At 38.3% G+C, this 13,122-nt stretch overlaps 1 protein-coding gene across 2 annotated transcripts in view; it reads right to left on the reverse strand.

The window, feature by feature from the left end:
- The window catches only part of LOC127628504 (serine/threonine-protein phosphatase 6 regulatory ankyrin repeat subunit C), a 33,154-nt gene that overhangs the window by 19,810 nt on the left and 222 nt on the right, over positions 1-13,122 (reverse strand). For both annotated transcript variants that reach the window (XM_052105291.1, XM_052105292.1), the window contains exons 2-15: positions 12,457-12,540; positions 12,185-12,263; positions 11,112-11,182; positions 10,786-10,986; positions 9,700-9,787; positions 9,034-9,176; positions 7,533-7,745; positions 7,355-7,433; positions 5,987-6,101; positions 5,717-5,799; positions 5,168-5,285; positions 2,771-2,839; positions 2,505-2,645; positions 2,345-2,407 (exon numbers count right to left, since the gene is read on the reverse strand). In XM_052105291.1, the coding sequence (XP_051961251.1) occupies positions 2,345-2,407; positions 2,505-2,645; positions 2,771-2,839; positions 5,168-5,285; positions 5,717-5,799; positions 5,987-6,101; positions 7,355-7,433; positions 7,533-7,745; positions 9,034-9,176; positions 9,700-9,787; positions 10,786-10,986; positions 11,112-11,182; positions 12,185-12,263; positions 12,457-12,540 (1,547 nt within the window). The remainder of the gene's footprint in view (positions 1-2,344; positions 2,408-2,504; positions 2,646-2,770; positions 2,840-5,167; positions 5,286-5,716; positions 5,800-5,986; positions 6,102-7,354; positions 7,434-7,532; positions 7,746-9,033; positions 9,177-9,699; positions 9,788-10,785; positions 10,987-11,111; positions 11,183-12,184; positions 12,264-12,456; positions 12,541-13,122) is intronic.

The raw sequence follows: 13,122 nt of genomic DNA on the forward strand, positions 1-13,122 counted from the left end.
GCATGGCAACTCTACCGCCATTGGTGTATGAATGTGTGTGTGAATGGGTGAATGAGTCACAGTGTAAAGCGCTTTGAATACCGTTAAGGTTAAAAAGGCGCTATATAAGTGCAGACCATTTACCATTTATAAACAACCTGCCTAATATCATGTAGGTTCCACTCATGCTGCCAAAACCCGCTCTGACCCGTCGAGGCATGGACACCACAAGACCTCTGAATGTGTTCTGTGGTATCTGGCAGTTGCGAGGTGTGACCTCCATAGATCAGACTTGTTTGTCCAGTACATCCCATAGATGCACTGCCATCAGAGAATACCGTTGCCTTGAAGGGGTGTATGTGGTCTGCAACAATCTTTAGGTATGTGGAACGTTTTAAAGTAACATCCACATGAATGCCAGGAACCAAGGTTTCTCAGCAGAACATTGCCCAGTGCATCACACTGCCTCCTCCGGCCTGCCTTCTTCCCATTGTGCATACTGCTACCATTTCTTCCCCAGGTAAACGAGCACCTGGCCGTCCACATGATCTAAAAGAAAATGTGATTCATCAGACCAGGCCACCTTCCATTACTCCATGGTCCAGTTCTGACACTCACACGCTCATTGTAGGCGCTTTCGGTGGACAAGGGTCAGCATGGGCACTCTGACCAGTATGTGGCTACACAGCACCATACACAGCAAGCTGCAAAGCACTGTGTGTTCTGACACCTTTCTGTCATGTCCTAGCATTTTGTGCTACAGTAGCTCTTCTGTGGGATCTGACCAGACCGCTAGCCATCGCTTCCCATGCGCATCAAGCTTTGGGCGCCAGTTCATCGGTTGTCCTTCTTTGGACCACTTTGTATTATCCAGTTAAATAATAATTTACTGATGAAATCAATCAGACATGACATTTGGATTATATTCCCCCATAGCATTATTCTACATATTATTCAGCATTATATATAGTAGATTAATATAACACTATCACTAAACCTTTTTTTAACTTTACACACACACACAAGTTTGGAATATTGTACAGATTTTGCTGTTTTGGAAGGAAATTGGTACTTTAATTCACCAAAGTGGCATTCAACTGAACACAAAATACAGTCAGGACATTACTGATGTAAAAAAAACAGCACATCACTATATGAAAAAAGTCGTTTTTGATCAAATCTAGACAGACCCCATTTCCAGCAGGCATCACTCCAACACATTATCCTTGATTAATCATGTTAATTGCTAATTTAGAAAATAACTTGCCATTATATAAAACACAGTTGAAAGCTGTTCAGTTCATTAAAAGAAGCTTAACATTGTCTGTGTTAGTTTTTGAGTTGCCACAGTATGCAATAGACTGGCATGTCTTAAGGTCAATATTGGGTCAAAAATGGCAGAAAAGAAACAACTTTCTCTAGAAACTCAGTCAATCATTCTTTTGAGGAATGAAGGCTATACAATTCTTGAAATTGCCAAAAGAACTGCAGATTTCATACAAAGGTGTACAATACAGTATTCAAAGACAAAGGACAACTGGCCCTAACAAGGACAGAAAGAGATGTGGAAGGTCCAGATGTACAACTAAACATGAGGATAAGTACATCAGAGTCTCTAGTTTGAGAAACAGACTAGGGATGCACCGATCCGATATCGGCTCCGATACTGAAGTTTTTAGATGGATTAGGTATCGGTTCGAAGAGCCTGAGCCAAATCCAATACTGTTAGTTAGTCACGTTCATTATGGTCAAGCTCCAAAAATGACATTAAAAGAACCATAATAGTACCATTAAAGTAGTTCATATGACTTGTGCGTTTTATTCAAAGCCACATGAAGATGTGCGACAGCTCTGTGAATCACAAAAGGCTGTTTATTAAGTAAATATGTAATATGCACCTGCAGCGCTCTGTTTACACACACTTGTGGCTATTTTTAGCCTTCAGGCGTTGTGCAACATTTGAGCGCTACCCATGAACAACATGTCAGATGTAGATGCTCAATAGTTCAGTTCACGATCAGGTGCATTTGACCAGAATTTGAATAAGTCAATAATAATAATAATCTATTAATATATTATCATTAATTCTTTATAAATTATAATAATATTCAAGTTTAATGGGTTCCAAAAAAATTACTGAACGAAGTGAACTGATATCTTCACATAAAATACCATAAAAAGGCCAGATAAAAGTTGAATTATTTTTGCCAAAAAATTAAATGTTGCAAGCCAGTTTCAAACTCATGATGCCACGCAAGCACCAATGCACAATGGGTTTGAACATTTGCTAACAGCTAAACCACGGCTCGTACATGTCATTATTTTCAGGAAGCAATAGAATTTGTCCTAACAGTAGTAGACTTACAGGAACGATTCCTTCTCCCCGTCCTCTTGGTTCTGATGAGTGCTGGCGTGGGGTCGGTCCGTTCTGAGAAAGACAGCGGGCATCAGTAATGCGGTGTACACCATACTAACAAAGCATGGTAATATTTAAAACATGACAACACACTGCGAAAATATTTCACCTGCAGAACGCAGTAGATGCTGCCGAGTAGTGTAGAGGTGTACAGCCAGAGCGATCACGCTCGTTGACCTCTGCCCCCGCTCCCACCAGCACGACCACACACTGATACCTCCCGTTAGCAGCCGCATAGTGCAAAGGAGTCCTAACAAAGATAATCAGAAATCATCATAAGCATGACATATAGACAAAAAAAATAAATATACACGTACACTGCTTCTGATCTGACTAAAACAACCTGATTAAAAGATAAAAAAAAAACATTTGTACCTTCCAAACTTGTCCTTCTTATTCATGTCAGCTCCACTGCTTAAGAGCAGGTTTAGACATTCAATATTTCTGAGAGAGAGAGAGAGAAAAGGAGAGGAAAAAAATATATATATTTTTATTTCATATTATATCATCTATTCACTATGAGACAGATCCTAAATAGTTTAGCTATGCTGTTAATGTTTCATATATTTTTCCACTTACTTGGTGTGTAATTTCTAAACCACAAATGTCACCAAATGATTTTGAAAAAATAATTACGGTTTTCAAACAGGTTTCCCCAAACAGCAGTCTGCGATTGGTTGGACAAAAAGACAGTCCTGCCCCAAAGTGTTTAAACCTTTCAGTTAAATCAACCTACAAATAACTGAACATTTTCACACTCAAATTTAAAAGCTTCCTGTTCACACATACAGTGGACCAATTTCATAAATTTATAATTTTACAGATAACCCCCTATATTTTAAGAGATTGCAATAATTAATAAATAACATATAAAAAAAAACACTTAATATAATTGTGAACATATATGTCTAAAGTTTAAAAGCATACCATTTCAGTTCTGTATCCTCTGTTTTCAAGCAAAAGGTCTTATTGAATTCCATTGGATGGTAGAAAATACAAAAGTATTTTTTCATGTATCCATTTTATAATACTGATCTGAAATGTAGGTGGTGCTCGAATGCATTTTAATCTCATCCTTCCTGAGAATGAGTGCTTTCATTTGATATATGACTTGTGTAAGTGCTATACGAAGGACTGTTATATTCATTTTTAAATTTCTATAACGCAACCTCTAGGTGGAGCCAATTTGCAATATAAATATTTTCAGGCCATATTTTGTTACTTTATGTAACTAAATGCAAAAGAGATGGGATTCGCTGAAAAGTTGACCCCCATCAATTTTGGCACCATCTGGCACCATCAATCATGCCACGCCCCAAATCACTGTGATCACATTTTTCCCCATTCTGATGGTTGACATTAGGGCTGAAATGATTAGTCAACATTATCGACAACGTCGAAAATAAAAAATTGTCGACAAGAATTTTCATTGTCGAATAGTCGTTTGATCTCATTTAACGTAACATGAAATCACATTAAACTGTAATGATGACGTGCGAGAGCAGCGCTGCAATTCACGGCTGACGGAAGAGAGGAAGAATTATACAGATCACAGTCCAGATGCACCCTAAACTTTCACAGCTTCAGCTTATGTAGATCCCAAAGTATTCGGGAATTATAAAAAAAAAGTAAATTCAGAAGCACTCTCGTTGTGGTATAAGCGGAGCTCTTCAAAGGAAACATCCCAGCGTTGCATCTTAAATGCAGTTATTGCTTTATTAAAGTTCAAATAATACAGAAGCAGATAATGTAAATAACTAAACTCAGAAACTGGCATTTCTCTGTGTGGTCGGGCCTCTTCTATGAGTTGCGCGAATGTCCCGATCTAAGGGGGAGAGATTGATATTGCACCCGGTTGAGAGAGACTCTGCATCGGGGAAGCTCATCCCTCGAGTGCGGACGCTTAATGCAGCTAGATTATAACGTGATGACTCGTGACTAATTTAATCATAATATCACTGCATTTCTTATCGTGAAGAAAATTGGCAATATGCAGCTTTATTAATACGAGAGCACTTTGCACATTACCGGTAGTTTGGAATTAGTTTTTTTATTCATTCACTTATTCTTGTTTATTTGGTTTATGTTTTTTAGTACTTTGTAAAAACTTAAAAAGTAAAAGTTGCAAAAATTGAAGCAAATCTTATATAACTATTCAAAAATACTTTAAGTAAAATATATTATTTTTGAATTATAACAAAACTGTACAATGAATGCTTAAAATGTTGCTCAATAGCATATTTTTGTTCTTAGTTCTGCTGCTAATATTTTGTAGACTTCGTTAATAAAAGAGTGTTTTACAGTAACCTGTTTTTGTGTTTTTCTATGGTACCGAAAATGGTATAGAGCACCTTGAAATTTAATTGTGACAACACTACTGGTCAGTAGTGAACTTCTGAAGAGAGCATGATTGGTCAGTTGAGTTTGTGATTTGGCGGTGTCTTATTATAGACACAACCTATAATAAAAATGAGTAACAATTTGAAACTTTACCTGGCTGATCATTTCTGTTTGCTTGCTCACTATTAAATTGCAGTTGGTTAATTTGAATTCAACGTGAGTCAAAAACCGTGATCAAAGTACGATTAATCGTGCATCCCTATACAACGTGCTTGTTTTCCCCAAGTTTTTGTCTGAAATTTTCTGCGGACCCCCTGGCACCCTGGGGGTCCACAGACACCAGTTTGAAATCCCCCACACTAAAGAACACCTGATGTAAAGTGGGACAGTGGATTTTTAAATAGCCCATTCTAAGTAGAGATGCTATCTCACCCTCCAGAGGCAGCAGCGTGTAGACAGGTCCTCCCAAAGTTGTCTGGGGTGTTGATGTCAAATCCGGCCGAGAGCACGTGCTCTTTGCTCATTGACAACACAATGCTGTAGAGCTGACCTATAAAAGAGACAGTCATTGCGATGTTTAGGTAGAGGGGTCTGCAAAGTCATCTATCAAAGCAGTGAAATTTTCCAGTTGCACTTAATCAGGTAGTACTAAATCAACAATCTAGAGTTTAACCTGTCTCTAAAAAAAATAAATAAATGTGTTAATAAAGTACCATGGCATTACAATGTTTTGTTTTTTTTCCTGACATGGCAATAGTATTTGTAGTATTCTTTAAAGTAACCTGTACATGAATATGGTATTCATTCAGTGCCTTGGCATATATCAAAATTACCATAGTACAACTATCAGTTACAATCACCGTGGTTCCACTGCATAAAATAAACAGACACTATAATGGCCACTTAAACAAAAAGGACTTTGCTGGCCTATTTTTGGCCCTTGTTGCAGTTGGTCTCTTGGAAGGTAGGAACAGCGTGTACCTGAGGAAAGTAGCTTACGACAACAGTCAGAGGACCCATAGAGCACAGCTAAGTGTAGAGGGAACATTCCATGAATTCCTTGTCTGTTGTAAAAGAGGAAAGTTAAGTATTATTTCATTACAACAAGAGTAAGGACAGATAAAATACAAACTGACAACATGTAAGGTCCACCTTTATTGTAAATGCAAATTCCTGGTCCCTCATATACATGTGCTGACATGTAAAGTACAAGTCAATGCAAAGCTAAAGAACAAATAATCAGTTCTATACCTGGCTGTGTCAGCACCGTTTGTCATCAAGGTGCTGATAAGCAGCTCGTGGCCGTACTTAGCAGCAACATGGAGAGGTGTATTGCCATATCTGTCCACACAATCTATCTCTCCACCTGAGGAAAGAGCAAGAATAGTAAAACAAATAAACATCAAAATAAAAATTTGTTATCGACCGATATTGGCCAAGGTTGAATAAAGAGCTTATTTTTTGCAATTTTGGAATAACGGCTACTGGACGATAACTTTAAACACTTTGGAAACGATATAAAAATATTGTCAAATCAATTTAAACACACACATATATATACATTTACACCAGTGGCCAAAAGTTTGGAATAATATACAGAATTTGCTCTTATGGAAAGAAATTGGTATTTTTATTTACCAAAGTGGTATTCAACTGATCACAATGTATAGTCGTGAAAAATTACTCAAATTTGAAATTTTTTAATTCTTAAACTACTTCAAAGAGTTCTCATCAAATAATCCTCCATGTGCAGCAATGACGGCTTTGCAGATCCTTGTTATTCTAGCTGTCAGTTTGTCCAGATACTCGGGTGACATTTCTCCCCACACTTCCTGTAGCACGTGCAATAGATGTGGCTGTCTTGTTGGGCACTTCTCACACACACCTTACAGTCTAGCTGATCCCACAGAAGCTCAATGGGGTTAAGATCCATAACACTCTTTTCCAATTATCTGTCGTCCAATGTGTTTCTCTACCCACTCTATCTTTTCTTTTTGTCTTTCTGTGTTAAGTGTTTTTTTCTTTGCAATTCTTCCCATAATGCCTGCACCCCTGAGTCTTCTCTTTACTGTTGTACATGAAACTGGTGTTGAGCAGGTAGAATTCAATGAAGCTGTCAGCTGAGGATATGGGAGGCAAATATTTCTCAAACTAGAGACTCTGATGTACTTATCCTCATGTTTAGTTGTACATCTGGACCTTCCACACCTCTTTCTATCCTTATTAGAGCCAACTGTCCTTTGTCTTTGAAGACTGTAGTGTACAGCTTTGTATGAAATCTGCAGTTTTGTGGCAATTTCAAGCATTGTATAGCCTTCATTCCTCAAAATTAATAATAATAATTTTAAATGGTGATGGTGCGTTTTTTATTTTTTTACATCAGTAATGTCCTGACTACACTTTGTGATCAGATGAATGCTGGTTTGGTGAAGTACCAATTTCCTTCTAAAACAGAAATATCTGTACAATATTCCAAAATTTTGGCCGCCAGTATATATATATATATTTTTCACTGTAAGCATCAGCCACTAAAAAACTATTTCAGTCAACCACTATTAAAAAGATTTAAAAAAAGATCCTTGAAATTAAATTAAAAAAGGAAGGGTCAGTGGAACAAACCATTTTGAATGAGAATCTGAGAGCGAGTGAATCGCCCATGAATGGCTGCCATGTGCAAAGGGCTTTTCCCTTCTTTGCTCTGGATAAAACAGAAAGTAAATTTAGAAACACAAGCAACACTACCAATATAGAAACACCAGCAAAGTCTTGAGTTGTTGTTTTTCTAAAAATTATAGACCTGCATGTTGACATCAGCACCGTTGTTGACCAGCAGCTCAAGGCAGAGAGCCCCGTTAGTGGACACAGCAGCCAGATGCAGGGGCGTGTAGCCGCGGTGATTGGGCTGGTTGACATTGGCCCCGCGATTGACCAGCTCATTGGCTACGGCCTCCTGTCCCGTGTAGCAGGCCACATGGAGAGCAGTGTTTCCAAAGGCATTAGGCTCATCAATCTGAGACAGAGAGAAACACATGGTACAAAATAACTGATCAACTCAGGAAAACAATTTCCTTAATTCTTTTAAATTGACCACCACTTTCAAGATTCATCATTGAACCTTATCCAAAAGAATAATCCATCATAATGTAATAATCTTCTTTGCCTCTGAAACAACATTTATTTTCTGAAGGCAAGGAAAAATTAAATAATTGCCCAATACGTTTCCACCCAATCAAACACTAGCCCTGGATTATTTTGCACAGATTATTGTGTTTCAATCAGAAACACATCATGGTGCAAGTCAAATGTGTTGTAAAAAACATTGTATGCGGTTTTTAATATAGGGATGTGCACAAGAAATCCAATAATCGAGTCCTCGTTCTGCACCAGCTGGTCAACTATTAAAAACACGACTCGAATATCGCAAAAGTATTTTCCTTTGCACATTCTCCTGCCATAGGAAACACTGAATTAAACTGTACTTTCCTCCTACCAAATCTCACAGTTACAGTTGTGTCCACTAGGGGCTGCTGTGTATGAGTTTGAATGAGGTGTTTAATGGGAGAAGATTATTTGAATGCATCTGTGCTTCTGAAAGGAAAGCCAAGTGTGGCAATGCTTGTAAAATCCTATTTCTTAATGAATTCTACTCTTATTATAATTTTTTTTGTTTGGAATCATGCAAACCAATGGACAGGGAACTGCTTTTATAATGGAAAGAAAATGTGAAGCAGTACACAGTATGTGTGTATGCAAGTGTAAAAATATGTGTTAAATCTCTGTACATGGGCAGTGCGCATTTTTTTAAAAGCCAACTTTCACTACTTGTTCTTCTGAATAATTAGAAATGCTAAAAATGTGAGAGCCTTTATGTATACTCAGAGTTTACACTGTATATGCACATTACCCTACGGCCATAAGTACTGGTTTCTATGCAAGCTCCAGGTGAGTGCAAAAGTTTTTGTTTTTTTATGCATATTCATTAAATTTTTTCCCAAAAAGAAAGGCAGAGTTGGTTAAAGTTATCTAATTTTGAAACCATTTTTGGTAACGTTTGTGCATTAAATGAAAAAGTTTCACATATGTGTCATACTTGATTACTTGTAAATTAAAAAAAAGTACTCGACTACAAAATTACTGGAAAATGCCCATCCTTCCATTAACATGCCTCATGCTCGGACGTGACATTCAATTCTAAAATAGCCAACATAAAGGAGGCTCTAAAAAGGTATGGATATGTGAACCGAAGGCCCGAACAGTGTGTCGCATAGTTGTGCGACTGAACCCTAAAGCGTACTCACCTCGGCTCCATTGCGTAACAGATACTTGACCACATCGACATGGCCACTGGCAGCAGCAGCGTGGAGAGGGGTGTATCCCCGTTTATCCTTACAGCTCTTATCAGAGCCCTGAGACACCAGCAGCTTAACCACCTCCATATGTCCTGAGAGAGACACAAACACACTTAAAACAACTACCAGGAATCACCAATCAGTAGTTCAAGTATAGAGGTCCCACCCTTTTTGACCAATGAATTTCCATACATTTACCAGTCATTTGTGATATCCAGAAATCAATTGCAAAACATAATTTTGTTTCAGACTTATTCACTAATGAAACATTCACACCAATTGGTAAACCATTTCAACAGAATGACCGACTCAAAAGAAGAATTTGCATACAAATCGTCCAAACAAATTCCACTCTCCTTAAACTCTTAACAAGAACAATATTAAGGTGATGAAAAATTCCAAAGCACAGGGTAAATAGAGAAATGTATATATACTATAGTAGAAATGTACAAGACAATTTCTGTGATTTTTCTATTTCTCTAATATTTTACCAGATTGTTCTTGAAGTGGGAACCCCGACAAATAGTAAATACAGACAATACAGTATTAGGAATATGACTGAGACACACTACACTGTAAAACATCTACTTCAGAAAGACCAGAGCATGGACTCACCAAGGTAAGCGGCCCAGTGAATAGGCTGCCTGTCCTTCTTGTCGCTGGCACTGAGATTGGCTCCCTTGTTCAGCAGCAATTTAACCATCTAGTGGGCAGCAGTGGCACAAAGCAAGATTGTGTCCATTTATTAAAACCATCCGGGCATTAGAGGCACCATGAGAATCCCATAAGAAAAGCATACCCTACCTAAACCTATATACTTTGCAGGACATGAAACTTATGAAAATTATTCAAAAATGAAATTTCCCTTATTTACTTACCCTCATGCCATCCCAGATGTGCATGACTTTCTTTTTTCCGCAGACCACAAACAACTATTTTTAGAAGAATATCTCAGCACTTTAGGTCCATACAATGAAAGTGAATGGTTGCCATTACTTTGAAGCTCCATAAGCACATAAAGGCAGAATAAAAGAAATCCATAAGACTTGAGTGTCTTCTGAAGCAATCCAAGTGGTTTTGGGTGAAAACAGACCAAAATATAACTCCTTTTTTACTCTAAATCTTGACATCAGCAGTCTCCTTAGGGATCATAATTTCACTTCCTAGTGCTTGACACAAGCAGAGTGCTAAGAAGTGTAAGCGAGCTTGAAATCATGATTGTACATTATGGACTGTTTTCACCCAAAAACGATTAGATTGCTTCAGACATGGATTAAACCACTGACGTTTTATGGATTACTTTTATACTGCCTTTGTGTGCTTTTTGGAGCTTCAAAGTTCTGGCTACCATTCATGTGCATTATATGGACCCACAGAGCTGAAATATTCTTCTAAAAAATTTAATTTGTGTTCTGCAGAAGAAAGAAAATCAAACACATCTGGGGCAGCATGAGTAATTGATGAGAATTTTCATTTGTGGGTGACTTACTCCTTTAAAAGGACAGGTGACAACAAGGCCAAGATGCAGTGAAGTTTGCAACTGGAAGTATCAATATTAGCTCTCCCAATAACTTGCACTTTTGCAGTATTGTGGAGTATTAAAAAGATGTTAAGAGCTAAAGTGGCCCACCCTCACTATTAAACAGGACCATTAATACACCAGAGTGCATTAGATGACTAATTTCCACCCCACAGTCATACCTCCTGGTATCCGCTCTGAGCGGCGTGATGCAGGGGTGCTCTGCCCGTGCGGTCAGCCATGTTCAGGCTGGTCACATGGGGCAGAAGGGCCTCGATGCAACGCGTGGCCCGGTTGGCTGCCGCAATGTGCAGTGGCGTCTGCCAGAACTTGTCCCGTGCGGTCACGTCAGCTCCCTTCCTCAGCAGCAGCCCCACAGCCCTCTGGACAAACAAAAGCAATGCTTGAATCACTGTATAAAATTATTCGAACGGTAAACAATGGTATGAGTAAGCCGTTACTCAGACTGAGCCTCCATTCGAGCATATAAATCACATGCTCTGTTTACCTCGTTTCTGGAAGCAGCTGCTCTGTGCAACGGTGTCAGCCACACGTGGTCCTTTGCATTGACATTCGCACCTTTATGAAAATAGAAAATTGTACAGAAGCATATTTTGTAATGTCACAAGTTTCCATTAAAACATCATTTTATTTAAGGAATAATTCAAACAAAAATTCTCTCATTATTTACTTTCATCTGCAGAACTCTCCTGAAGAATTTCTCATCTCTGTAGGTTCATTCAATGCAAGAGAAAGGTGGATAAAAGTATGAAGCTCAAAAAAAGCACATAAAGGCAGCATAAAAGTAACCCATACGACTCCAGTGGTTAAATACATGTTTTCAGACACTATATGACAGGTTTGGGGTGAAAAACGAATAAATATTTTAGTCCCTTTTTACTATAAATGCCCACTTTCACATCTTTCGTTATTGGTGATTCGCATTCTTCATACATTTCGCCATCTACTGGGCAGGGAGGACAGTTAATAGTAAAAAGGACTTAAATAGCTATAATATTGCTTCTGAAGATGTAGATTTAACTACTGGAGACACATGGATTACTTTTATGCTGCCTTGATGTGATTTTTGGAGTTACAACGTTCTGGTCACTGTTCACTTGCATTGAATGGACCAACAGAGCTGAGATGTTTTTCTAAAAATCTTAATTTGTATTTGGCAGAAGAATGAAAGTCATGCACATCTGAGATGGCATGAGGGTGAGTGAATGATGAGATAATTTTCATTTTTTGTCCCTGACATGTAATCCTACAGTTCTAAGGCTTATATCTTGCCTTTTTAGGTGCTAATATACACAGAAGCTAGGTAAATCTGTGTTATAGCTGACAAATATATAATGTATATAATACATGTATCTTATAAACAAAATGACCTTTTGATTACAGACAAATTATGAATGTTCAGTACAAATGTGCTCTTGCTTGTGCAATACTGTTTAACTGTAGCATGGCCTGAACTCTACTGACCTATCAGCATACAGAAGCAGAACTATCCATCTTATAAATAGAAATATAACTGCATGTGACAGCATTGGAGAGCAGCTTGGTTGTTTATCATTATACCTGCATTGATGAGAAGGTCCATTATTTGAACATCCCCCAGCCACGCAGCAGCATGAAGAGGTGTGCGGCGCTCCTGGTCCTGACACGACAGAGAGAACAAAATTCGATTAAACAGGTTTTTCAACACTAGTGATTTCTGAGAGGCCCACACAGCCCATACGAACAGTCAACCGTGGGACCTGCCCGTTTGTACTGTACGGTGATGACGTCATTTAAGCAGATGATACACACAATTCAAGCTCACACATATGAGATGCCATACAAAACCATACCAGTGCATTGACTTCGTCTTTCTTGTGCAAAAATAACTTCACTTCATCTGCATTCCGGTTTAAAATGGCCTGGACCAGAGGCGGCTAAAAGAAGGGGGGGGGGAGAAAGGGTGGATGTTACGACACTGAAACAAACATGACAACATTACAACAACCCTTTGTTCGAACAACATTTCATTATAGCGCGTGGCTAAAATATCGTGCGAAAGTCAAATGTGATGTTCTTGATGTTTAATTGGACGTCGTACAATGAAATATACTGGCTTGTATATTTATACTTATTAAAAATCGAAAGTGTCATTAACCAGCTGCAACGAAAATCCACATTATTAGATATTGGTACACAAAGTCAATTCTCAACTAAAGCAAGGGCGTTTGCTTTTAAATATGATGATGATAAGGGTGTGCATTTGAAAACAAACACAGAAAAAGAATATATATTTTCGTATGTGGTTGGCTGACACCCAGCTCTTTAGGCTAGCTGGCTGGCTAACGTCTGCGGGTTATAAAAAAAATACTTTTAGCATTTTTAAACGCTTTTTAGCAACCCGATCCTAATTACATAGCAAAAGAATAAGGTTAGCAGAAAAATGCATGCTCAAAATGCACGTTTTGAGACCAGAGATACTGAGTAAAATGGTTAATCCATCGTCAGGGTGCTAGCTA

The sequence above is a fragment of the Xyrauchen texanus genome, chromosome 35 (genome assembly GCF_025860055.1).
Source record: "Xyrauchen texanus isolate HMW12.3.18 chromosome 35, RBS_HiC_50CHRs, whole genome shotgun sequence".
Taxonomy (NCBI): domain Eukaryota; kingdom Metazoa; phylum Chordata; class Actinopteri; order Cypriniformes; family Catostomidae; genus Xyrauchen; species Xyrauchen texanus.